At 44.5% G+C, this 27,257-nt stretch overlaps 2 protein-coding genes across 2 annotated transcripts; both read right to left on the reverse strand.

Annotated features, from left to right (window-relative positions):
• Positions 1 to 3,198: 3,198 nt before the first annotated feature.
• Positions 3,199 to 3,425, reverse strand: LOC113837387 (mitochondrial pyruvate carrier 1-like). Its single transcript, XM_035449445.1, has 2 exons — positions 3,255 to 3,425; positions 3,199 to 3,204 (listed from the first exon to the last, which is right to left on the reverse strand). Exons 1-2 carry the CDS (start codon positions 3,423 to 3,425, stop codon positions 3,199 to 3,201), a joined length of 177 nt encoding a protein of 58 aa, XP_035305336.1.
• A 975-nt stretch (positions 3,426 to 4,400) lies between these two features.
• On the reverse strand, positions 4,401 to 13,082 carry LOC100773177 (leukocyte immunoglobulin-like receptor subfamily B member 3). The gene is given in 10 exon segments (XM_035449157.1): positions 4,401 to 4,537; positions 8,783 to 9,085; positions 9,350 to 9,646; positions 10,285 to 10,590; positions 10,715 to 10,999; positions 11,952 to 12,045; positions 12,047 to 12,258; positions 12,395 to 12,673; positions 12,851 to 12,886; positions 13,049 to 13,082. Coding segments are annotated over 10 exon segments (1,983 nt in total).
• Positions 13,083 to 27,257: the final 14,175 nt, after the last annotated feature.

Raw genomic sequence — 27,257 nt, forward strand, 5'->3', positions numbered from 1 at the left:
GAGAGATTCCCACTGCCTCTGATGTGTTGTGTTTATTTCATGGAAATGTCCATTTCTACTGGGCATATTTACCTGTGGATTATTATTAAGATGATTTCTTCCTAACCTGTAGTGTCTAATTGGTAATAGTAATAATGTTAGTTTAAAGCTCTGGTGATGAAAAATAAAAGAAAGTAGTGTCACAAAGTTAGAACACATGAGTTCCTACTGAGAAGCCATATAGACTGTGACTTAGATTAATGATTAAGAATAACAATTGAGTCCCCATAGCCCAGCTAGTTGAAATTCTTTTAATCTTAGTGTTCAGAGATGTGCTCACAGGTTTTGGAGTTCATCAAGGCTAATACAAAGATATGAAAATAACTTAAACTGAGAATAAGATGTTTTTGTCAAATAGTTTGGAGGTGAAAACCTCAAGAAGACTTCTTCCTTTCTCTTTTGTATCCACCTAAGAACCAGAGTCGAATGAGAGAAGAGAGACTCAAGTGTACTGAGGAATGGGGGTATTGGGAACAGGGGCTTCCAGTGATGGAGATCGTGGATGGATTTGGAGTATAGACAGATGTTTGAGTCTTCACTGCTCTTGGGCTGTGCAGTGTCCCAGGGACAGTGACAGAAACAGATTAGGTTGGGAATGTCTGAGATTAGTATCAGAATGAGAATGGAACCATGGAGAAGTTGAGTAAAACTCTTCACTCTTGAGATGGATTGCAATATCAACCATGCCTATCAGAGGTAGTGAAAGAGAAGTTTAAAAAAAATTTATGCAAGCCCTAGTTAACTCACTGGGAATCTGATCTTATTGTTTGTGACTAGTAATTTCCTTATTCCTCTGACTTCTTCATTTCTCTCACAGGAAAACTGTCTTTGTTTCCATGTAAATTTTTAATCCTAACTTATTTTATGAATCAATCCCAGGAAGCTCTGTTCTTCCATGCCCCCAACTGATCCCCAATCCCACCACACATCCACTCCCCAAGAAGCTAAAAGCTCCCATGGAGGGTCATCATAGTCTGTCAGATCATTTGGGGCAGGCCGTAGACCCTCCCCATGTATCTAGGCTGAGAATATCCCTCCATGGGGAATGGGCCCCCAAAGTGTATTCTTGCCCTAGGGATAAATACTGGTTCCCCTGCCAGAGACCACATAGACTTTCCAGGCTTCATAACTGACACCCACATTCAGGGGGCCTGGATGGGTCCCATGCTGGTTCCCCTGCTGTCATACTGGGGTCCATGAGCTCCCACTTGCTCAGGTCAGCTGTTTCTGTGGGTTTCCCCATCATGGTCTTGACCCCTTTGCTCATCACTCCTCTCTCTCTGCAACTGGATTCCAGGAGTTCAGCTCAGTGCTCAGATGTCCGTCTCTGCTTTGGCTTCAGTCAGCTACTGGATGCAGGCTATAGGATGGCATTTCAGGTAGTCATCATTCTCAAAGGGAGAGGGCATTTAAGGCAGCCTCTCCAGTATTGCTTAGATTCTTAGTTGAGGACATCCTTGTGGATCTCTGGACATTTCACTAGTGACAGTTTTCTCTTTTAGCCTGCAATGGCTCTCTCTATTAAGGGTTCTCTTTTCTTGCTCTCTTCTATCCACCCCCCACTCAGTCTTCCCGATCACTCATGTTTGCCTCACCCCTCCTATTGTCCCCTTCCCGTTCTCCTCCCTCCCCCTTCACCATGCTCCCAATGTGCTCAGGAACTCTTGTCCCTTCAGGAAGTCTCTTCATTCTCTCTTTATTCCAAGCCATCTCAGTGTGTTTTTGTGTCTGTTCCCTTTTAATCAGCACCACAGCTCCTGATATGACACTACAGATCCTGTCTCAGTACTCTCAGCACTTAAGCTCAGGGGAGCATATTCTCTTACTGCTGTGTAATGTAATTCTTCAGACTATATTTTTGTGTTATCCATGAGAACCTATTGTAAAATGAAAAGCACACTTCCTTAAAAAGTAGAATTTATCAGTCACGTAAACCCCATTCAACATTCAAAACAAGGTGGTAGGGAGGGTTGAAAACAAGACTAAAATTAAATACATACATAATGGAGATAATTTTTGGTGAAGAGTCAGCATTTGTTCGTGTCCCACAACCATTCACCATGGACTCTCAAAGGAAATTAAGAACAGAGGACCTCCAGAGTCACAAAATTTCATGTACCAAGACACCAAAATTACTTTGGGAGCCCATTCCCTAGGAAGGGATACTATTGCAGCCCAGATACAGCAAGGAGGGCCTAGTCCCTCCCCCAAATGATATGACAGGCTTTGAAGGTCCCCTGTGGAGAGCCTCACTATCCCTGGGGAGGAGTTAGGGGTGGGTTGGGGGGACTGGTGGGGAACATGGGAGGATGGGATGGTAAGGGAATGGGGGGGATGGATTTGTAAATATGAGTATAATTAAAGGATTAAAACACACCAAAATTAGCATCCAATGGAATGGTAAGAGAGCAGAAATTTTGCATTAAATCCTGAAGAAGGAAACAGTCACTCCTCTCTCCACACACCTTTAGCTTTGTGCTGGAGCACGTAGCCAATGCATAAACGGAAGAAAGTAAAGAGCATTTCCAGGACAGGGAAAACAGTGAGATAGAATGAAATGAGTAGTATATCATTGGTTTTTAGCAAATATTTAAATCATTTATTGCCATTAAGTTCCAGAACCGATCTACAAACTATGGAAAACACTTGTTACTGCTGGAAAGTATGTTCAGATATGTGGCCAATGGAGAAATATACTGCAGTCATTATTAAAAAGTCAAGAAATTGAGTAAGTGCTTACAGTTATAAAATTTTGTTCCATAGATTTTTATTACACAAATCCCAATAGATAATATACCCATTACTACAGATAAAACCATCATTCAAGATTATTAAATTATTGGCATATTTGGAACTACTCTTGATGAAGACAAATAAATTTTAGCATTTATAAGGCAGCAGAGAGTTGGTTTGGGACTCTTGTCACTTCTGTAATGTTGGCATGGTAATTAAGGATAGCATTCCCTGTTTCCCCCATGGAAAGACCATTCATGCTGATGCGATCTGTGGCTTGGCAGCAGTGGCTGAGTCCCTTTCAAGAGCTGGTCCTCGATTTGCTACGCAGACGCCTTCTTATTCATCTCATAGTTGACAAGCCATCCTCCCTGAATGAGCTGGGTGACTTCGTTTGTTACAAGGTATGCAAACAGAAGCCAGTTTCTAAGCTATACCTTGTAGGCAAATCTCATGAATGTCAAGGAAGAGCAATGGAGGGTGAAGGTCATCGGCCCACTAATAATCTCTGGAGACGTCGTCATGTCATTGATGGCAGCAATGGGGAGACCCCAGCTGGCAACTGGACCCCAGAAGTTTGTGCTCATGAGATAGCCCCGGAAGTCCTTGCTGTGGACATAGTCAGCCTCTTTGAGCACCAGCGCCCCAGCCATGGCCCTGCGTGCAGTCCGCGGTGCAGCCGCTCTGTGGGGGAAGCTGCTCTGCCGACAGATGACACCACTATTGAGCCTATATCATTGTGTTAAGATAATATATATGATTGTCTATGCAGAAATTTTGAATCATTGTATGATAGTCATCCCAGCACGGTGATTCTGGGATTACTGATCAGCATGCTAACTTCTTTTGCATGTATGACTATTAGGCAGTGGAGAAAGAAATGAAATAAAAAACACATCAATTTCATGCAACACCCCCCACCTCACCCCTGTGATGTTGCATTGCTGTTATGAAGGTGTGTTTGATGGGGTTATATAGAGTGGTCAGAAAGTGCCACCCACAGAAGGACTTTGTGTTGAGAAAAACATCTTGAAGTTGTGTCCACCCTCCCTGGACAGATTGTCCGTATTCCACCATGTGGTCACATTGGCTTTATATTCCAAGAGAAACTCCAGGAGTAATACCTGTTGTAGACTGAAAGATTGAGTGGACACAGAAAGTGTTTGGGCCCAATAGGCAGATCGACTTAACTCTGGGCTCTGACTTTAGTCATCCTTAATTTTAATTGATGCAACTTTTTGTTTCTAGACCAACAGACAGAAGCTCCTGCTATAGAGAATGCGGCAATTTATAAAGATGGACACATGAGATGGAGGGAAAGGAAAATGTACTGATATTGGGGCCCAGAACAGACAGATGGGATAATATATTTACTCCATTTGTAGAAAAAGAAAAGAGCTGGTTTATATGCAAATGGGCACAGTAGGTGGAAGGATACAAATTAATTTTCTGATGAAGGATCTCATTGCAACACTCATTCCTCCCTCTGCACCCATCACAATTGCTCCATGGACATTCTCTCATGCCAGCTCCTCAATGTAAGAACTGGAAACCTTACAGAAAGTTGGGTCATCAGATTTATTTCCCAGACTCAGGAACTTTGAGAGATGTACTTATGTCTCTTCTGCTTACATTTCAGCTGAATGGTGGGTCTGGCTCTGGCTGCCCCAAGCCTCAACAACCAGAATCGCAAGGACTATGAGGACCAGGACAGCCATCCCCATCCTGATGAGATTCTCCACTGTGTAATCCTTGTTCTCTGAGGCTGTGGCTGTGCACAAAGAAGTTACAGAAGTTGATAAAAAAATTCCATAAGAAACACAACTGCCCCTAGGATAACTAAATGGACCCCAGGGCTCCTGCCTTCCCTGGATAAATCTTGGAGTCTCTGTTTCCAGTGCTGACTTTGATGTCCCTTTATTCAGCTGTCTTGGGTTTTCACATGTTCAAGACTGATTGATAATCTCAAGCGATCTTGAGGACAGAAGAGGATTGTGCACGCTTAAGACATCTGAGTGTTTCATTTTCATTCCACTTTCCCATTTACTGGAAACACCCTTTGTTCTCATCCTGTAAGCTCAGGAAATCTGGGTTGAATCTTTATGATGGCATAGCTAGGTTCCATCACTTACTCTTTTTCTTAAAATAATTATATAAATAATACCATCCACGGTTTCTCCTCCATCCTCTAATCCCAGCCACTGCTCTCAACTCCACTTTGTTCCTACTCCTGACTTTACTCCTTCTCTGTGTCTGTTTAGGAAAGGGCAGGTCTCCCATCAGTATCAACAAACTATGGTATAAAGTTGCAGGAAGACTGAGTACCTCCCCATGTATTAAGGCTGGGCAAGGAGACAGAAGATTCAGATCCCAAAAGCCAGTAACAGGGCCAGAGTCAACCCTGTTCCTTCCAGGAGTTCTTTTTAGATTCCTCAGCACCACTGTGAGGGCACTGCTATAACCAGTATATTGAGAGTAGAATAACTTGACAATATAGGACATTGATTTATGGTCACTGCACTGAGCAGCTGCAGCTGTGTCTGAGTTTGGTGTCTCTGGTCAGCTCAGCAGAGGTTGTGCAGATTCAAGTGCTCAGTCTAGGAAGATTTCCTCAATGGAATTTTGCTGAGTGTGTGTTCCCTTGTCACACCTAGACCTCCCAACTCTTCTTTGAATTGAGCATTCTCCAGAACTGTTCTGAGTATCAGTGGACCATCTAGGGGTGGTTGAGGAGAAACTACCTGATAGTTTCTCTGAAGTGAGAAATGGTTTCTGCTAAGAATTAGAACATCTGTCTTGTTGCAAATCTTTCCCTGTTTTTCATCTCCACATCAGAGCAAGATATTTCCATATGGCCAGTTCAGGTAGGAGCGCAAGCTTCTGGTGTAGATTGTCCTCCATCTCTTGTTTTCTCCTATAATGTGGGAAATGCAAGACCAAGGGGTGGGGCAGTGACATGCACAAGTTCTGTAGTCCTGGCTCTCAAAAGAATAGTGAAGTCTCTCTCTCTCTCTCTCTCTCTCTCTCTCTCTCTCTCTCTCTCTCTCTCTCTCTCTCTCTCTGTGTGTGTGTATGTGTGTGAGAGAGAGACAGAGACAGAGACGGAGACAGAGACAGAGAGACAGAGAGTCATGAAAGAGAGCAGATGCTAAGCCAGTGGGCTTTCAGCTAACAGTCTCCTGATAGCATGGCTGGCTGTCACTAAGCATAGAACCCAGACTGACATATGTGACACTCCCTTACATTTGTCATCTTCACAAAGAAATTTTGTGGAGACAAACCAGGCTATACTGTGAGGACACAGTACTGTAAGTGCCCCATCTACTTAGGAGATCCAAGGGTCAGTGATGCAGTCTCTTATGGTCTTACTCCAAAAATTTTTAAATTCAGATGAGCACACCAAGGGCAGGCTGCAGACATTTTTAGCTGACACCTCAAGAAGGAAACTGAACCCACACAGTCTCAGTTCCTCTATTTCAGCCTGGAGTGAAATGTTGAGGACTTCAGAAACAATAGGTTTTAATTGAGATTACTGGATTTTATTTTGCTTAATGTGATTATTGTTATGCTCAGGTTCACAAAACAAATTCTGTCTGGTAGTGTTGAGCTATGGATATGGATCTATTTTTTAAAAAAGGAGAGTATAGCAGGATTTGTACCTATCAAAGTAAGGTTACCTCCTCCCCTGGAGACACTGGGCCATGGATACACTGAAAGCAAGGACCAGGGACAGGATGGTCCTTCACAGTGAATTAAAATGATCGGAACACATAAGACATGGGGCCTCTCCTCAGTGTGGGTGTCAGTTCAGAGGCCTGGGCGGTCTGTGGGGCCTCTGGTAGTGGATCAGTATTTATCCCTGGTGCAAGGATGGACTTTTGAAGCCCATTCCACACACAGGGATTCTCTCTCAGCCTAGACACAAAGGGGAGGACCCAGGCCTTGCTCCATATGATGTGACAGACATTGATGATCCCCATGGAAGGCCTCACTCTTCCTGGGGATTGGATGGCGGTGAGATGGGTGAAGGTGGTTGGTGGGGAGTATGGGAGGGTGGGAGGGAGAGAGAAAACTGGGATTCATATGTAAAATAAGATTGTTTCTAATTTAAATAAAAAAGAATTTTAACAAGGAGAATAATTCCATACGATCAGTAGATGACCTTGAAACAAATAATTATGCCTCCACTATAATACTGTATGTTAGGAAATTGTGTTTGAGGTCCAATAAAGAGTCCTGGCCTTGTTAAGAAAAAAGACATGTGGCCTGTGTGTGGCCCCCAAGAAGTTTTCTGACGATAAAATTTTGCCTTGTTTTTTTCCTGTTGTTCTACATTCATCGGTCCAATGTCAGCCTTGCTGCATCTCCTACATAGTCCAGAATGTTGGGGCCTTCCTTTTGAATCTTTTCCAGAAGCAGAATTTTTTCTAGGAATGTTATGTCTACAATTTCTTTTCAGATGGCCTATTCTACCACAATTAAATCATTTGGGATTCTGATGTCTCCTTATACCTTTGGAAATTTCTTCTACCCAAGCTTCGTTGTTGTAGTCAAAAGACTCAACAGTGGCTGTGTGAAGGATCCATTCATGTCTTGCTGCTGATCTGATAATTAAGGGCCCAAGGACCTTTATCATTCTAAATTAGCCTTTTCAAAAGTCAGAGTCAATGAATACTTGTCTCCCGTTTCTGGATCAGCTACTGACATATGGAGGGTGATGAGTGTAGATTGTCTCTAGGGAGTCTTCTACTTAGTAGCCTATGTGTGTCTGTGGAATCTTCAGGACACTCTTTAGGGCTTCCTAAAACATTGTGGCTTCCATAGGTGTGGTCTGTAGTGAGCATTTCTGGAAATATCTGTTCTGTCTTCTACAAACATGAGAGTGAATATCCATCTGGCTGACCCTATGCATTATTTATAACCCAACCCTATCCGATTATTGTTGTAGAAGGAGAATCCTGAAATACTGCTATTGCACATAAGTATCTGGATCACCAATCCTGAGTTCATGAGCTTCACAAGCCTCATGAGCTGGAGGGAAGGAGCAGGAATGCCCGGCCATGGTCCCGTGCCCCACCCTTGTCCATGTCACCACCATGGTGGGGCAGGCCTACTGCAAACTCAGGTTCTGCAGGCCTCCTCTGTTAGTGGAGGGGTCATTCAAGGCCAGAACTGAAAGAAATTTACACATGTGGGCCAGGTCTCTCCGTTTATACTCAGAGAAACAGAAGGCAGCCCAGAATAGGAAAAACTTGTCCAAGTCAGCATCTCCAGAAGCAGCTGTATTGAGCCCTTAACTAGCTATTGCCCATCTGGGTACCACATCCAACAGGATGGTTACATAGACTTCTGGGGCCTGACTCAATGCAGGTGAGAGGTGATTTCTCATGACCTTAGAGGCAGGTGGAGAGGTGAGTGTCAGGGATCCCTGCTCTTCTTCTCATCCACCTGTCAATTCCTTCAGTCTGAGCCAAAAGACCTCTCTCGGGACACCATCTTCTGAATCACACCCCTATGTCCTGGGCTTCTTGGGTCTCTGTTGAGCTCTCTGTTTTCTTCCCTCAGTCACAAGCTAAGTGACAGAGAAATGAGGACTTTGGTGGGCTCAGGCAAGGCAGCCTGGGGATGGACCCTATTTCCTACACTATGTTTCCTGATACCTACCCGCTGTTGGCAATGGACATGAGGGTGGTGATATGGAGGACACAATGGGTTCTAGGAAACAGAACAAGAGTGGGTAAGGACTGGTTGCTTACTCAGGGACCTGGCTCTGCTGTCTGTTTTACATCTGCCCTGTAACCTCCCCAAGACCCTCATGCTGTCTTCCCCAAACCTAGATTACAATAGAGGATGGAGTGGACACTACTTAAGGGAACCTGCTGACATCCACTTCTCTGTCAGGCAAAGAGCCTTCTGACTCACCCTTCTTGTTGTCCCTCTAATCCCACCCAAGTCAAGGACTCTTCTTCGGTTTGGATTTCAAATCACTGAGAGTTCAGGGTCACCTCACCTGAGACAGAGAGCTCCACAGGGGCACTCGCATGTGACAACAGGTAGGGAGATGAGCCTCTAGACCTGTAGCACCTGTAGGTGCCTGAGAGGGCAGAGGTCACAGCAGTCATGGAGAATTCTGCCTGGAACTTCCCATCTTGGGACTTGGATTTCATTTGCTGGGGTTGGTGTGCTGCTCCCTCCTTGGACAGAATGAAAGTGTCTGTCATGTATGCTGACTGACACAGCAGGGTCACGTTGTCTCCAGACAGCACTGTTGAGTTTGGCTTCACTGAGAGGGAAGGACTGTCAGGAAGCTTTCCTAAAGAGAGCAGAGATAATGAGAGGCTGCCTTCAATGCTCTGAGCTGAGACTTCACAAGGTCAGCTCTGGGCACTTGTGACTCTGGCTTATCCCTGCCTTACCTTCTCCCCTGCTCCCTATCTCTAAATCTGTTCTTGCTCCATGTCTCTAAATCTGTTCCTAAATAAGAACCTTATCCCTCATCCCAGACCCAAGCTCTTAGGTCTCCTATAAGAGCTTGTGCAGACCTTAGGTACCAGATTGAATCTATTTAGTTCCTCACCCGCGATCATGATGTCCAGGGGATCACTGGAGGCTGACCACTCAGAGGAGAGCTTGTGTGCACCATAGCATCTGTATTGGCCTCCAGTAGAGCGGTTCACATGATCCAGTGTGAAGCTGGCCATGGAGAGGCCAGCCTTGGTCCACTGGCCACCATGCTGGATGACTTCAACTCCCCCCAATTTGTAGAGAGCAAATCTGTCATAGTTGATGTCAGAGCAACACTGCAGGGTGAGGCTCTCTCCAGGGTCCAGGATATGGACCTTATGAGTCAGCAGAGAGGGCTTCTTGGACAGACCTAGAGGGAAGGTGACAGCCTAGTGATTGAGGAGATGGTTTTTACCAAACACCTATTCCTTCCCATCGTGCCCTGTGCATGTCACTGCTTCTCCTTCACAGTGGGTCTCTGGTTCAGCAACCAGGATCTTCTTTAATAGTCTTTCCCGCTATTTCTTTATTTAAATTAGAAACAAAACTTGATTTATATGTTAATCCCTGTTCACTCTCCCTGCCCTCTTCCCCTGCCCCCCATAATCCCTTACCCAACCCCTTTCTGTTCCCTAGGGAGGGTGAGGCCTTCCTTGGGCGTCTTCAAAGTCTGTTGTATCATTTGGAGCAGGGCCTAGGACCTCCCCACTGTGTCTAGACTGACAGAGTTTCCCTCTATGTGAAATGGTCTCCCAAAGTCCATTGGTTTGCTAGCAATAAATACTGATCTACTGCCAAAGGCCCCATGGATTGCCAGGGCCTTCTCACTGACACCCATATTCAGAGGGTCAGGATCAGTCCCATGCTGGTTTCCGAGCTATCAGTCTGGGATCCCTGAGCTCCACCTTGTTTAGGTTTTATATACTTTGTCTGCAACTACCCAGGGTTACAGATTCCTGGCAAAGGGTTGTGTCAAAAAATGATTGGTCAGGGATGGGGCTGACTGACCTGAGATGTGTATTTCCAGGGGCTCACTGGGTACTGACCACAGCTGTGGGGTTTGGTTGTAGTAACCATAGCATCGGAATGTCCCTCTGTGGTCTGCTGTTACATGATCTATAGAGAATAAGGCTTGGTACTGCTTAATACTGTTTATATACTGTGAGTTCAGGGAGCTGGAGAACTTCTGATCTTCCTTGGTGAGGATGAACTTGTGATAGAACACCCGTGAGACACACTGGAGAGTCATGTTCCCTCCTGAGGTCACCACAGGGCTGGGCCGAGCTGACAGACGGAGTTTACTGTCATAGATTCCTAAGACAGAAAGAGGCAGCCGGTTACATGTGATTACACAGTCAAAATGCTGTCAGGGCTAGCGTGGGAGAGGAGATACTCCTGAGAGCAGAGCCTGTTGCAGAGACCCTGACTGTCCCCTCACCTGTCACCACCAGTTCCAGGGTGTCACTGGGCTCTGACCAGCCAGCTGAGTTGTAACAGTAACAGCGATATTGTCCCCCAGTGTCTTCTGTTACAGAAGAAATGGAGAATATGGACTTGATCTCAGGCTCCTTTGGGGTCTGTGTACCCAAGGGTTTTTGGCTTCCCTCTTTATGCAGAAAACACATTACTGCATCCAGGGTCCCCTGGCAAGAGATGTTCATGGGGCTTCCTGAGGCAAACACAGGGCTTGGCTCAGCCTTGATGGTGGGTTTGTGGAGGGTCCCTGCAAGGAAACAGGAAAGAAGGGGGTGTGTCTGTCTGAAAATAGCACAGGATACTCACACTTGCGGAACACACTTTTTCATTTAATTTATGGTTCTGTCAAACAATACACTCTGACAGCAACCCCCTCTCCGTCTCTCTCCCCCAGGGCCATGGCTCCTCTGTTTCCCTTCAGAACTGAGTGGGGATCCCAGTGATATTAATGGAACATGACATAACAGCATGCAGTAAGACTGGGCAAACACCCTCCTGTTAAGGCTGGAAAAGGCAACGCAGTAGGAGGAAAACGATCCCCTGTGCAAGCAAAAGAGTCAGAGACTTCCAGACTCCTATTGTCATGATTCTAATAAATACCCCAAGCTAGTCAGTCAGTGGTGTGCATAGCTTTAATCACTGCACAAAGGAGGCAAATACAGACAGGTTCCTTTGAGTTCAAGGCCACCCTGGTCTACAGAGAGAAGCTCTAAAAAAAAAACATAAAAGACCCCAGGGTAAACTAGCACAGCCTGTGTGCAGAGGGCTTAGGGAAGACCCAAGCATGAGCCTTGGTGGCTGCTTCAGTCTCTGTGAACCCTCATGATCCTTGCTGAGCTGATCCTGTGGGCTGTGTTCTCATGGTGACCTGAGTGCTCTGGCTCCTACAACCATTCCTCTCTCTCTTTTCTGTGGACTTCCCTGAGCCCTGCTCGATGTTATTTAAGCTGATCCAGAGTAACAGAGAGTATCAGAGAGTAACAGAGAGACAGAGGGCCCCATGAAGATTCCCATCTGTCCTGGTTCTCCTAGACTCTCATGTCACTGTGTCCCTTGGTTTCTGTATCTTGTGTCCCTCTGTCTCCCACATCTGTGTCAATGGGCCCAGGAGCCCTGGCTCCTCACACCTCACACACCAAGACCTCCCTCAGCACCTGTGTCAGTTCAGCATCATTCTAGGGAAAGCTGGAGTTCCTCACCTGAGAACAGCAGCTCCAGGGGGTCACTAGGTTCTGACCACACAAGTTGTCTGTTACTCTCAAAGCTGTAGCATCTGAATGTCCACCTTTGGCACATTTGACACAGGACCCACAACAAACAGGGCCTGGTACTGCCGAGTAGTGTGGTCATACTCTGAGTCCAGTGTCCAGGAGTGCTTCTTTGTCCCTTCCTTGGTCAGAATTAACTTGTGATATGGTTGCGTTGAGACACACTGGAGGGTGACATTCCCTTCTTCAGTCACCACAGGGCTGGGATGGGCTGACAGGCTGGGTTTACTGTAGACCCCTAGGAGAGGAGAAGAATCAGTTAAATGTCCTCAAAGGTCTCATTATCCCCCAAGGCTTTGAGGGGAGTCATCCCTGTTTACAGAACACTTCTTGACAGACAAACCTTAGGCTACGGGCCTTGTGAGTCCTCTCACCTGTCACCACCAGCTCCAGGGAGTCACTGTACTCTGACCAGTTTTTACCAATCCGATATTGACAGAAATATTGCCCTGCTTCCGTTGGGCCTATTTTTGAGATTGTGAATTCAGCCTTGTTGTTAGGATTTGGTGGAATTTCTTTGTCCCAGTAATATTCGAGTTTATACAGACGGTATCCTTGGGCTCCCACGGTTTCCTCACACAAGAAGGTCACTGTAGTCTGCTCTGACACCACAGAGTCTGGCTGTACTGTGAGGATAGGCTTAGGGAGAGTTCCTGAAAGGAAAAGATCAGCTAGGACCCAGGGCAGTCATTCTCAGAGTGCAGCCCATGATCCCAACCCTCAGCCATCCCCAGGGGCAGCACACATGTGTTGGTTTCCATCCTCACTGCCCAGCATGGCTCCAGGAATGATGAGAAGTGATGTCAGGACATCTGCAGAAACTCACTCACCTGCCAGCACTGTGGTCCTGAGGCCCAGAGTCAGCCCTGGAAGAGAGTTTCCAGTGAGAGGTTTGTCCCTGAAGCTTGAGAAGGTCCTCCCCTCTGCAGAACCTCCTGAGACCCTGGGGTTTCCTAACTGACCCGTGCTGGGCTGTGGGGCAGCATCAATCCCAGAGCACAGCATCCCTCCCCATCTCCACATCTCACCCAGACAGAGCAGGACTGTGAAGGAGACGGTCATGGCGTCTCCTCCTGGAGGCTGCAACTGTGCTCATGGGCAGAGCTACAGAGTCTTGCTGAAGCAGCAGGAGACGTAGGGTGTGGTCTCTGGAGGCAGGGCACTCCCCATGACATGGTTGTGCTTCAGCAGCCCCACAGGAAGGGGAACTGCCCTCCTCACACACCAGGCTCTTTATTCCCCAAGGCTGTTGCTGGGTCATGCAGTAGGCTCCAACAATATTTAATGGATGTCATTTCCAAAATCTCATCAGTGTCTGTCTCATCTATCCTCATCTTTGTCAGGACTAGGAGGCAGCAGACATGAATGAATATTGCACACAAAAATAAAAATTTTCATGTGGTCTTGCTTTATTCCTTTTCACATTTATATATGAAATACTTCCTCATATTCAAAATGTCCACAAGATTTTTGTGAAAGGTCTCACTGTGTACATCTCCATGGAATCAAATGTATAATCCACTTCCTCATAGTCACAGGTGCTGGGTGACAAGTGTGTACTAGGTGCTGTAGAGATGCCTCAGTCGTTAAGAACACTGGTTGGTCTTCTAGAGGTCCTGAGTTCAATTCCCAGCAAGCACATGTTGGCTCACAACCATCTGTAATGTGATCTGGTGCCCTCTTCTGGTGTGCAGGCATGCATCCAGGCCAAACACTATACATAAAAATAAATATATCTTTAAAAAACCAAACCAAACTCATGTATACTACTTTTTTTGACTGATTGTTTCTTTTTGATGTGTGTGCTTTCTAGAATTTTGAATTATACTTATTCATTAATTTGCACTTATTTATTTAAATTACGCTTATGTCATAGTCATAAATGACATTTTTCTTTATGTGTGTTTCTATTCACATATGTCACAGCACACTCATGGAGGTCAGAGGACAAGGTCAGAAGTCAGGTTTCTCCTTGCATGATATGCATCAGAGTCAGGGCTGAAGGTTGGCAGCAGGCTACACACTGATCCATGTCGCTAGCTCAGTCTTAGCATCATCACTTTCCTTCGTCCTTCTGCTCAGGCCAAAAAATATTGCATGGGCCCCGAGAATCTTGGGCAAGAATGTTTCTAACACTATTTGATTTTCCTGAGGTGCAGGTTGTGGGTGTGGCCACCCTTCTTCTTAAGGCAGTAGACCACACAGAGGTGCAGGTGTGGGCAGCCCCTGTGGGCAGCAGAGCATGGCCTTGTCATACTTGTCCTTCCGGAGACACTGGCAAAGGGATGACTCTATGATGCTACCACACAGGTGCAGCACGAGATTCAGGCTGGGAATCTTTCTGGCCTTTATTGTTGGTCAGGATTTAGCCATCCTCAGTCTGTTGTAAGCAAATTCCAGCCACTGCTGGTCGGGTGAGATGCCTTCCTTGTCTTGGGTCTCAGTCTTGACATTTTTCCATGGAGACACTAGGCTGGACCTTGAGGGTGATGCTCTTGCCCTTCTGGCACTTGCCAAATATTTCCATCTTTGTGTCTGTTTACCACGTAGTTGAAGAGAAAGAGGGTTCAGTACTAGGAGTTTATTTCCCCTTACTTTTGGAGCCAGGGAATGTTGTCATGGCCTCCAGGATTCTAAGCACATACTCCTCCCTTGAGACACACCCGCTTTATCCTGCAATGCTCAATTTCTGATCCAAGCCCTCTGAATGTGGGTGCCAGTTAGGAGGTCTGGGAAGTCTGGGGGACCTCTAACAGTGGAACAAATATTTATCCTTAGTGCAAAACGGACATTGGGAGCCCATTCCCTATGGTGGGATACTATTTCACCCCAGATACATGGAGGAGGGCGTAAGCCTTTCCCCAAATAATGTGTCAGACGTTCAGAGCCCCCATGGAAGGCCTCGTTATCCTTGGGGAGTGGGTGGGGGTGGGGTGGGTGTTGGTAAGGGGCATGGGAGGATGGGAGGGAGTGGAAACAGGGGGGATTGATATGTCAAATGGTTGTTTCTAAATAAAATATGGAAATGAAATAATTTTTCCAATTATTTGAAATGTCATGTCAATATGTATTATGTTTTGATGGTTTCCTTCCAACCCTCCTTCTTTCCCTCCCCCTCTCTTACTGGTTCCCTCCTCACTGATCTGATTTCCTTTTGATTCCTTCTGTGACCTGCTGGTTGTAGAAAATCCACTGCCCCCTCTTACACTTAATCAAAGTGTATTCTCTTCCTCCCGTGCAGTACAATTTGTTCTTCCCAAACACTTGGGCATTGTACCCAGGGCCACACTGTTAAAGAAAATGAGTCTCTACTATTTCTTAGATTCTTAGTTGGGGTCCCCTGTATTTGGTTGTCATTTTGGGGTGCTTGGGCTACTATAGGGCATCTGGCTGGCAGTAAATCCATTATTTACCCTAGTGCTCAAATTAGCTTTTTGTAGCCCATTCCCTATGGAGGAATACCCACTCAACCTAGACAGAGTGGGGAGGGCCTAGGTCCTGCCCCAAAGGATGTGACAGACTTTGATGATCTCTCATGGGAGGCCCCACTCTGAGGAGTGGATGGGAGGTGGAATAGGGAGATGGTCTTTGGGGGGGGTTAGTGGGATTTGGAAGTGAGAGGGAACTGGGACTGATATGCAAAATAAGGTGTTTTTAAAATTTAAATAAAAAATTGATAAAAAGAGAAAACTGACTCTCCCTCTCCCCATATGGAATAAGATGGGAATCACTCTTCATCTATGGTGGGACACTGTGCCCATCTCCCATGCTCACACTGGGTTTGTTCTGCTTTGGGCTGACATGGGGATGGTAGATGTCATTACAAACACTGTGAGCTCAGATGTGTGACTGTCCTGCAGTGTCCCGAAAAGTGTTTATTGTCATCCTCTACCACCCCTGGGTGTCAACAATTTTCAACCTTCTCTTCAGTAATGGCCCCATGCTACAAAAGGTGTCACATGGGTAAAATTCTCTAAGTTGGCATCTCTTCAAAGGCTGGTTCCAGGCCACACACATGTCCTGTTTGTCACATGGAGAATGAGATTGATGTCACTGAGTATTTCCCACTTTTGTTGCTGAGCCAAAAAGACCTCCTTAAATTCCTTTTTGTATCAATGTCAACATGAGTAATTATCATCTTGTAAGAGTATTGGGAGTTTCAGGGAATTCATATTAAGCGATGAGTTTGGGGTTATCCTGGGCTATATCAGGCTATCTTGTAAAAGGAGAGAAAAAGTCCTCTAGAGTATGTTGTGGACATGATGCAATACATTTTATGCAAGTAATTATCTTCAAAGAAGTAATGAGAATATATATACTACTATAGAGCTCCCACGCTGTGGATATGTCCCAAGTATTTCATCATATCTACTTCTAAGGGGATATTCCTTCCCCAACTCCTGTGTGTTTTGCCCTTTGTGAATCGCCATGGCCAGTGTGTCACATGGCTATAGTCTCCTTTCTATTGATTTCATGAGCAGCTGTGTGTCCTGAGAATCAGTGATACAAGATTCCATTTGAACCAGTCAGGGTTGCTTTGAGTGCTGTGAGCTCATTCACACCAACCTCCCACAGGCGTCACTGTCAGTGAGAACAGGTGCTGACCCCTCCTGGTTGTGTAGGGGAAGTTACTGAAGAGCACTGCAGCTGGCCTGTATTCAGGAGTGTTTGCACCTGGGCTTTGAGCTGCTATTTTGTGATTGCTACCTTTTGTGTTGAATACCCTCTATTTGAAGACTGTAAATCTAGTCATTGTTCTTCCTGAAGTGTTCAAACCTATGCAAAACTTGGTTGTAGGACTCAGAAAACTAAGAGGTCCCCTGTGACTGAGAATTACTTTGTCTTTTGTCTTCTTTGGTGGGATACAGATAAGAAAGAGCATTTGCTATGTGCAAAGGTGTAAATTATGTAACAATAAAACAGCTATTGTTAAGAAAGTCAGTCAGTTCACCAGAAGCTGGTTCCCCTGTAGCTGTAAAAGCCAAAATTCACCTCGGAGTGACCCAGTTTTTTCATGGAACAGTGCAAAACTGAACACCTACGTTTGACAGTGTTGGATATCACACATGACATCCCATCAGTCCTCTCTGACATTGGTGGGTTAGATGCAGAGTTCCAGGAGAGGCATCACATTTGCTGGTGGATATGAACCATCCAGCATGTAGGGTCACGATTCTTCTCCAACCTTGCCCCATGGCCTCCGCCCATGGCACTCTGAATTCACCACAGTGGCTGACCACATAGCCAGATGGACTCTGCTGGGTTAGTTCTTTAACCCTGTGTGTTCATTAGCATTTTCCCAGCTGAGGATGGCACCTGTTGCTTTTCACAATCTTCTCATGGGGGAATGAAGGGGAGTCTCTCTCTTGAGTCCCCCTCAGAAGTAGGCAGAACCTAACTGGCTGCGTTCTGAGTGCTGGCTCTTTGTCTGTGTGACTCCACACTGTATCTAGCGTTTTGCTGTTTTGGGGTGTGAGCGAGTGAGTGCTTCTCTATTCTTTTTGAAATAGGTTCAGATCTTGATTATTTACTTTTGATTAAATTCTTTTTCTTCTTCAACTGGAGGAAACACATTTACCATCATATTCTCCTGTGTGATTGAAGCCTAGACACCCACACTCCACACACACACACACACACACACACACACACACACACACACACACACACACACACACACAAGATGTTTACATATTTGAACCAACCTTGAATTCTGCACTAAGATCATGTTAATCAGGTCAATCATTGCACTCACATGTCAGAATGTGTTTTCTGGTAAGATTTAGTTCAGGAATTTGTGTCCATCCCTATATGGAAGAAAATTTCCACCAAGATTCATGATAAAATGAGCAGGGACCTGTTCTGTTCTAAGGATTCCATCAGTCCTGGCTGCACTGACTGAAAAGTCTTTATAGACAGCTGTGTGAGAGAAAGAAGGGAGTTCAAATTGAATCTGACATTTTTCTTAATTGAAATTTCATGTTGGCCTGACTCTGAGACTTCTGTATCTATGTTTTTTTATCACCTGTCCACTCCCATCCCTCTGCTCTTCAAACCTTCTCTTTCCAGGCCTACAACACTTAGTATGGTCTTATCCTTCTGGAATACCCTACTGGCACCTGTGTCATGTACAGAATTCTGACAAGAACAGTTGTGCTAGTCTTCTACGACAGAATATTAGCAGTTCACTGGGGACACCCACAGAGAGAGAGAGAGAGAGAGAGAGAGAGAGAGAGAGAGAGAGAGAGAGAGAGAGAGAGAGAGCTGTGTGCATTTTGTCATTTTACTGCCTCCCCCCAAAGCTCTTCACAGAGCCCAAGAAGTCATACTCAGTGAATGAAGTCCTACCTTTAGTCCAGAGAATACCTTGGTAATCAGTGTTTCTATCCTTATATATCTGAAAGTCACAAGAATGTCAGTTTCTCAAAAGTTCTAGGACAGATCATTTCTAGGACAATACTGATGAATTCCTTTTGGACAACCCTCCTGTGAAGATGGGCAGTGGGTTCTTTCTTATTCTACATCAGCCCTCTCCCAACCCCTGATACAGGTCTCCACTTAGCTCACACTCTGACAAAAGAAAGCTCAGCTCAATGAGTAACTTTCCGTCTGTGGCTCTCTCAGTACACAGCTATTGGAAGGACCTATAGGACATGAAATAATTGCTTCAGGGTTAGAACTTCTCACTTTTGACCATCAGCTGCGGAGTGTTACTAGACATTGACCACACCTGTGGTTTTATTCTTGCAGGAAGTGGAAAATCTCGGAACATGCTGTGTCTCAGGTGTTGGTGTTAGTTCAGGGTGTGAGAACACTCATGATGTGTTCTCCTTTCTTGGACAGAATGAAGCTTACAAGACTGCACAGTGACCAACACTGGAGGGTCATGGTCCCACCCAAGTCACCAATTGTCTGAACATGGCTGACAGGTGTAGATTACTATAGAGTTGTAGAAGGAGACAGCCTCACCCAGGCCTGGACTATGATGGTGATACCTGAGAACAGGACCCAATCTCTCTTGAGGACAGGGTTGTGGACCTGACCCTTTAGTGTCCTTTACTTTGTCATCATAAGCTACGGGTGTCACTGCTCTCTGAGGAGACAGTCCTTCTATGATGGAAACACTGATATAGACCTGTGTGATAATCTCTCATGTAAAGAATTGTTTACTTTGTCTTTCCCCAAAACATTGGATTTCCTTCTCTAAGGAGTGTATGCCTGTGACCTCAAGAGTTCCTAGACACCAGAGGTTCATGGATTCCACATAGGGTGTCAGAGTGTGTGGATCAGGCTGAATGATTTGCTTGCGGGATTGCCTGTGTTGATATCAGAGGCCAAGCCCTAGAACATTCTCCATTCACACTCACTGTCTCAGGTTTCCTCAGAACCACCCTTCTATACAACTTCCATGTGAGGTTTTCTCTGACACTTACAGCATATCCTCACAGTGTAAAAAACATATCAAGGGCTGGAGAGTTGCTTCAAAGTTAAAGAGTTTGGCTGCTCTTCCAGAGGATAGTGTTTTATTCCCAATCTCCACTTTATGTATCATCCAGAAAAGTTGGAGCTTTTAAAGGGAAGACTACACGTGCGCACTGAGGTTCCACACATGCCCAGAGTACTCATGGGTGACGGGTGACGTGTGATGACGTAGCACGTTTCTTGCACATGCCCTGACTGTTGTCAGGGGACAGGGTCTGTCTCTTAAAGAGGTAGAGCTGATCAATGTCAAAGCCTGAAACTTTCATCCCCACCTCTACTTATTATTAAAAAAGGTGGGGTGTTTAGACATGGCAGGTTAAGGAATAAGGGCGTCCAATTCTCAAGACTGCTTCCTGCTGACGTGTGGGGCATTGACCATCTTTGGGGGACCCGGGAAGGTTGGGGTGCTACCATGTCCTGGGGTAGCTGGTTGTTTCATTGCAGTCCAGGCTGTATGGAACTCCCTGACGCCTCTTAGACCTGTTTGTTTGGATCCAATTCAGCTCCCTGGAACTTAACAAGAATCCTTAGAGTTTGTGGAAACATAAATATTAGACACGTTAGCAGCATATTCATGTTAGAAGCAACTTGGCTAAAAGCATTACCATTTTAACATTGACAGATTTTTTTAGGACAATGTAAAGCATCTTAATCTTGACCTAGTAGTTATGATCGTACAGTGGTATTGTAGAACTGACTATGAACACTAGCATGAGAAATAGAGAAATCAGGAACATATTTCATTCTTATTAATGTCTCAATATCCACTTTATGTATCATCCATAACAGCAATTCCAGGAGCTCAGATGCCCAGTCTGACCTCTGTGGATATCAGAGTAGACATTCATTGAGGTAAAATGCCAACATACATAGTATGAAACAATTTTTTAAAAAAATTTGCTCAAGCATATTCCTAATAGATGTACCTATCTCGTTTATTTCCCCATTTGATTTTAGACTCACAGAAATTATTAACCAAGATGACCCATCACAAGTAGCCTCTATATTCTCTTAACGGTTTTCAAATTCTGACATTCAAATATTGGTGCCTCATTGAAAGCTTTCTCTGAAGTTATCTTGCTTGATAGGAGAGAGTCAAATAACAAATATGTCCAGCAAAATTTTCACAGCTTTATTTAGCAGCAAGAAATAGTTTTGAGAAGTCACAGCAGCATGTCACATCACACTGGCTCTAAGTTGTATCAACCACATTAGCTTCCTAAGTTATATCTGTCTGTCAGAGAGCAAGCTATTCTAACAGTTGGCCATGAATTCCATTTGGAAACCAAGACAAATAACTTTGCTAGCGATCCAAGAATATGAAAATATAATGTGCCATTAGTATATTATTGAAATGATTAAATTTAGCAAATACACCATGCTTTTCTCTGCAATGATGTAAGGCCCATGTGCTATAAATTAATTCCCTAAAATGAATCTATTTCAAGGGCCACAGTCCAGGCATCACAACAACCGAGAATTAGGCATTGAGCTTTCCATCATGAGCAATGATTATAGTCTCAGTCTCTTTAGGACTTGATTGTAATTAGGGAGGCAGGACCCAAGTAGGTTCTATCCCTTGAGTGTAAGGAAAAGACTCTAAACACACATGCATATCTCCCTGAGTGTCAGTGAGGGCTGAGCCTCTTTCCTGAAACAGTTGAGCTGTCCTGATCCTGGGTCTCACAATGAAACATTGATATTATTTTTATGTCATTGGTGTGCCATGTGAAGGGGAAATTTCATGAAGGAAGATTTTTGCAACATATTTCGCCATTACTAGTTTTTCATACTTAAAAAAATCTCCAGAGATTCTAATATCCTACAGGGTAGTGCATGCAAAATGGACAATGGCAACCAGTGAAGAAGTTTCAATGAAATTTTTAGACTTGAGATTTAGAGAGGATAGTGTAACATTGGATTTCAAGAAGCCTCATGATGAAGACACAGGGGAGGAACTACACTCTGGTGGAGTAAGGTGTCAACAGTATCCATCCAGGAGATTGTCAGTTGAGGATTGAAAATGGGGGATTTTAATTTTCTACTTATAAAACTAACTTTACATTACTGCCAACACTCCAGTTTTCCTTCATACAATTTTCATGGATTATTTTATCAAGTAAACTAGCCTGATGCACTCTTGGTAAGCTATTGATGACTTCCAGCTCCAAGGGGTATTTAAGCAGATCCATCTTTGTTTGAATAATACAATGCTGAGCACATGTTAAGGGAACTTTGTTTTGGACTTGATAAGGGTTCCTGATGAAGACTCTATCACGTCTTGTCCCCAGATTCACCATTGGTTGGATCACTATCTTCTTCCATTTGCTCCCAGACACCGTCTTCTTCATTCTCCAAGAATTCTGAGCTGTCACTGCTGCAGCCTGAATTGGACCTTGTTATCTTGGCAACATGCTTCACTCATGATTGCCCAGAACTGTGGTGCTCCCAGTGAATTTGGTATCAATGGGTGGGCAGGGGCTTTTCTGAGAGGACTGCATCATGGACAGATTCACAGAGAACATGGGCAGGGTGCTTGCAATCCTGTTATTTCCCTGGTAAAAGACTGAGCTTGTTAAATATCTATGCAGCCTTTGTTCTGGTGAGGAGAACTGCTGCAATCCATGAGATCACATAGTCCTTAAAAAGTCTCATTTCATGATATTAGTTCACCAGAGCCAGCGACACTGCATGGGGGAATTAAACCAAGACACACTGTGTATTGGAATATAGTCTTGTGAATAAAAATGGCTGTTTCAGCTTGGGATTAGCATAAAAACAGATGGGTGCATCAACGTAATTGAATCAAACACCCTGCTATCAATCCACACACCTATGAACACTTGCTTTTTGCCAAAGCAACCAAAATGGTGCAATTTATAAAGGAAAACCTCTTAAACAAATGGTGCTGAAATAATTGGATATTAACACCCAGAAGATTGCAAATAGATTCATAATCTATCACCATGCATAAAAGTAAAGTCAAAGTGGATCAAGAACCTCAACATAAATCCAGCTATATTGAACCTGATTGAAGAGTACTTTGGAAGTAGCCTATAACATATTGGCACAGGAGACCAACTCCTAAATAGAACACCACCAGAAGCACAGACACTGAAAGCAAAAATCAATAAAAGGGACCTCCTGAACCTGAAAAGCTTCTGTAAGGCAAAGCATACTATTATTACTGCAAAACATCATCATGCAGAATGGGAAAACATCTTCACCAGCCCCACAACTGACAGAGGGCTGATCTTGAAAATGTATAAAGAACTCAAGAAACTAGACATCAATATGCATAATAACTCAATTGAAGAATGGAGTACAATGCTAAACCATTTTTTTTAACCAGAAGATTCTCAAATGGCCAAGACACATTTAAGGAAGTACTGAACAACCTTAATCTTCAGGGAAATGCAGTCAAAATGACTCTGAGATGCCATCATACACCTGTCAGAACAACTAAGATCAAAATACTGAGGACCGCTCTAGTTGGAGAGGATGTGGAGTCAGGGGAACACTCCTCCACTGCTTGAGGGAGTGCAAGCTTGTACAGCAATTTTTGAAATCATTATGGCAGTTTATAGTTGGGAATCACTCTACCTCAAGACCCAGTGATACCACTCTTGGGCATTTACTCAAAGGATGCTCAATCATACCACAAGAACATTTGCTCATAAATGTTCCTAGGAGCATTATTTTTAATAGCCAAAACCTGGAAACAACGTAGATGCCCCCGAACCGAAGATTGCATGAGGAAAATATGGTAATTTACACAGTGGAGTACTATGCAGCAGTAAAAATGATAGCCTCATGAAATTTTGTGGCAAATGGATAGAACCCGAGAAGACCGTCCTGAGTGAGGTAACCCAGGCTCACAAAAACAAACGTGGAATATATTCACCATTAAGTGAATATTAGATGTAAAGCAAAGATGTCTAGGCTACTATTCATAATTCCAGAGGAGCTACATTACAAGGAGGAACCTAAGAGGGATGCATGGGTCTCAATCGGAAGAGGAATTAGATGACATCTCCTGGGTAAACTTGGGGTGAAGATACAAGGCAGGGGTTGAGGGATGGGAAGATATAGTTCCTGTATGGTCAAGTTGGGGCAGGAATGAGGAGGGAAGTAACAAAAGAGTTATCTTGACACAGGGTTTTATTATTGTGTTAGGGAGAAACCTGCTGTCAGGGAAACTCCTAGGAACCCACCACAGTGACCCCATCTCAGACTCCTAGGTAGCAATAGTGCCTCGGGTGCCTGAACTGGCCCTCATGTATAATCAGATTGGCATCTACTATAATTGTAAACATAAAACATCCATCCATTAATTGATGGAAGCAGATGCAGAGACCCACAGCTAAGTATTGAGCTGAGCACTGGGTTTCCAGTTGAAGAGAGGGAGGAGGAATTATATGAGCAAAGGTATCAAGATCACGATGGGAAACCAACAGAGACAGCTGACCTGAGCTTGTGGGAGCTCATGGACTCTGCACCAACAGCTACGGAGCTGGCATTGCACTGACCCTCTGCATCTATATGACAGTTGTATGACTTGGTCTGTTTGTGGGGCCATTTTCAGTAGTGCTGCAACCTGTCCCTGATGCATGAGCTGTCTCTTGGGATCGTCTTCCCTATGGTGTGATGGCTTTCCAAGCATTGATGCAAGTGGTTGGAGCTTGGTCCTGTCTCAACTTAATATACCATACTTTCTTGACTCAAATGGGAGGCCTTCTGAGTGGAGGTGGAGGAGTAGATGGGGTAGAAATCTGGCTTGTGCTGATGTGAGAAGTGGAAATAAAGTATCCTGAGGACAGGGACTCAGTGCTGTGTCACTGTGACTTGTTCTGATGCAGGTGAAGACAAAGGCAACTGCTCACATATTCACAATCGGAACCTATTCTGTACCGAGAGTATCCTTCCCTGATCTCATTGGGCCTCAAGTATTCTCTGTGCAGCAGAACTGGTTTCTCTTTCTCTCTCAGAACCTCTGTATGTGTGTCCTTCATTTCTTCTTCCTGTCCATTGGGAAAGAAGTTGGCTTCTTGTGATAACTAGTCGTCTTCCTGGTCTTGAAGATGCTTTTGTGAAGATACAGTCTGACGCTTTCACAGGGCTGTAAAGCAGCAGAGCCACACTGAGCTCATGACTACAGTTCAGGTGGAGCAGAGCCCTTTCTCCCAGACCTCTGTTTAGTGCAAGATTTCTCCTTCCTTCTAATAACCATGCAGTGATCATAGTGATTAGTAACCACTGAGAGAATGCAACAATGACTTAGTACTAGTCCAGAGAATGACTGATTTCACCAACTGCTTCCTTCCTGAGACTGAAGAAGCATAATTGCAAACTTACCAATGATAGGTAAGTAAATTAGTGGTGACTTTCCACACATGAGGGAGCTCAAAAGAAGGGGATGTTAAGTCTCTCTGACAGTGGAAGTCAAGTGAATCTAATGTTATGTCTGCATTGAAGATGGGTAGGTTCTCATCCATATCAGAGGGGAAGACACTCTTAGGAGAGCTTATTCAACAAGGAAGACCAGCAATGAATCTGAGAAGTGAAACTCTCACAGGGTGTTGTGACTCCATCTCACTCTTGTGCAATGCATATGATCTATGCTTTCCTCTTTAAATAAGGGAAATGATTAGACAAAGGAATAGTTGACTTGTTGATGCTCTAGGAAATTAATTATTATGGCAAGCTGATGGCAGCTGGGACATATTTGCACCAAATTGTGATAAATCTCCAATAGTAATCTGAACCCAGACAAAATGTCCATCTCTTTAGTACGTTGTATGTGAGTTTCCAGTGTTCTCTTCATGAGGACCTGAGCTCATTTGGTGGGACAGAATAATCTCATTTCTTTGGCACTGTCAATGTTCAGAGGCTGCAGTAGTATTCCCTGGTCTGACTGTTCAAGTGTGAGAGATATAGGCATTCTAATAATAGATCAGGTATATTGTTCTCTCTCTCTCTCTCTCTCTCTCTCTCTCTCTCTCTCTCTCTCTCTCTCTCTCTGTGTGTGTGTGTGTGTGTGTGTGTGTGTGTGTGTGTGTGTGTGTGTATAAAACTGTATTTTGTGTCCTCAATTTAATTTGCCTTGCGGGAAGAATGGGTTTGCTGGGGTAGAGATTTTCTCTGATGACTGTGAACATCAGGAAGGGCTTCTGTGGCACTGCTGGAATGGGATCCCTTAGGAAGGATTCAGCATGAATGAGGGTAGGGACGATTGTAGACTGACAGAAGATGGACTGATGGGTTTATAGGAATAGATGAAGTGGTGACAGGGCCTGAAGTGGTGCAGGATGTGGATGGATCAAAAGCATAGACAGATGTCTTGAGCATTCATTGAACTTGGGCTGTGAGGATGTCAGGGGGCAGTGGCAAAACCAGATCAAGTTGGGATCGTTTGAGGTTAGTATCAGAGTGAGAATGGAAAGATGGAGAAACTGAGGAAGGATGTCCAGTGTTGAGGTAGATTGGAGTATCAAACAGGACCATCACTGATAGTGACAGAGAAGGTTTAGAAAGATTGATGCCATCTCTGGGCGACTCACTGGGGAAGCTGACTTTCCTCCTTGCCTGGGTTTGTGGTTTTAAATGGTAATTTCCACATTCTTCTGAATTCTTCATTTCTGTCACAGGAAGGGCCTCCTACCTGCTTCTTCTTCCATAACTCTTTAGTGTTTTTTCTCCTGTTCTTTTTCTATCTGCACCACAGTTCCTGATATGACACTGCAGGTCCCTGACTCAATCTCCTTGGCACTAAAACTCAGGGGAGCAAATTATCTAACTGCTGTATAAAGTACAAGAATATAATTTGCCAAGTTTCAAAAATAAGGTGGTAATAATCTCCCTCTGTCCTTCTTTGGAGTACAATGAGGGCAGTGACCTGTCTTTCAGAGTTAGTGTGAGAATCACCTAGTCAAATTGACACAGGAGCTTTAGTACATGGATTCATATGAGAGTGTGGACTGAGATAGGAGGGTGCCTTGGCTAGTTTTCGTCATTTTGACATAGGCTAGAATCACATGGGAATTAGGAAACTCATCTGTGGATGTGCTATGATCAGATTAAACTGTAGTCATGTCTGTGGGGCAGGTTCTTCATTAATGATGTTAAGAAACATCAGAATCTAATCCTACCCCTCTCAGGGCAGCACATAGAAGCAAAGTTTTGCTCTGGACATGGTCACTTCCATTCCATGATGCCAGCTTGTAGCTTACATAGTTATAGTATGAGGGTCTATAATTTCACAGATACTGGGGACCTCTGTTGGATCCATCCACCCCTTTCTCTTTTATTTCACTTGAGTGTTGCATTTTCCTCCTCCTCCGGCTTCATGCAGCAGGATCTGAAGTGTCAGAGAGTTTTGGTAATGGTTGAAGTTAGGATAACCATTTCCTTCCTGAGGCAGAGACATTAGATTCTGTTCATGCTTCTGCCAGCAACCTGATCCCTTTACCCTGATGCATGACTTAGTGTGAACCAGTGTTGTGCACTGAGTAGAAACGACCCTAGAGTGTCTGGGCAGGGTGGCGTCATGGGGCATCCCAGCTCCTGTGTCCTTTCCATTGGCTTCCACTGTAGCTCCTGTCATCATCAATTTCTGCATTCACTCTAGACAGGATGTTTCAGGACCAGGGCGTCTATCCTCTCTCCATGGACCTACCAGAGTCAGATGCAAGTATGGAAGGACCAAGTAACATTTTCTATGAGAACAGAGTGAGTTGGTATACTGATGGTGTGGAC

Source organism: Cricetulus griseus, chromosome 9 (assembly GCF_003668045.3).
Source record: "Cricetulus griseus strain 17A/GY chromosome 9, alternate assembly CriGri-PICRH-1.0, whole genome shotgun sequence".
Taxonomy (NCBI): Eukaryota; Metazoa; Chordata; class Mammalia; order Rodentia; family Cricetidae; genus Cricetulus; species Cricetulus griseus.

Coding starts and splice junctions, on each gene's coding strand:
- LOC113837387 (XM_035449445.1), bottom strand. CDS start 3,425: ATGGCTGGGGCGCTGGTGCTCAAAGAGGCTGACTATGTCCACAGCAAG.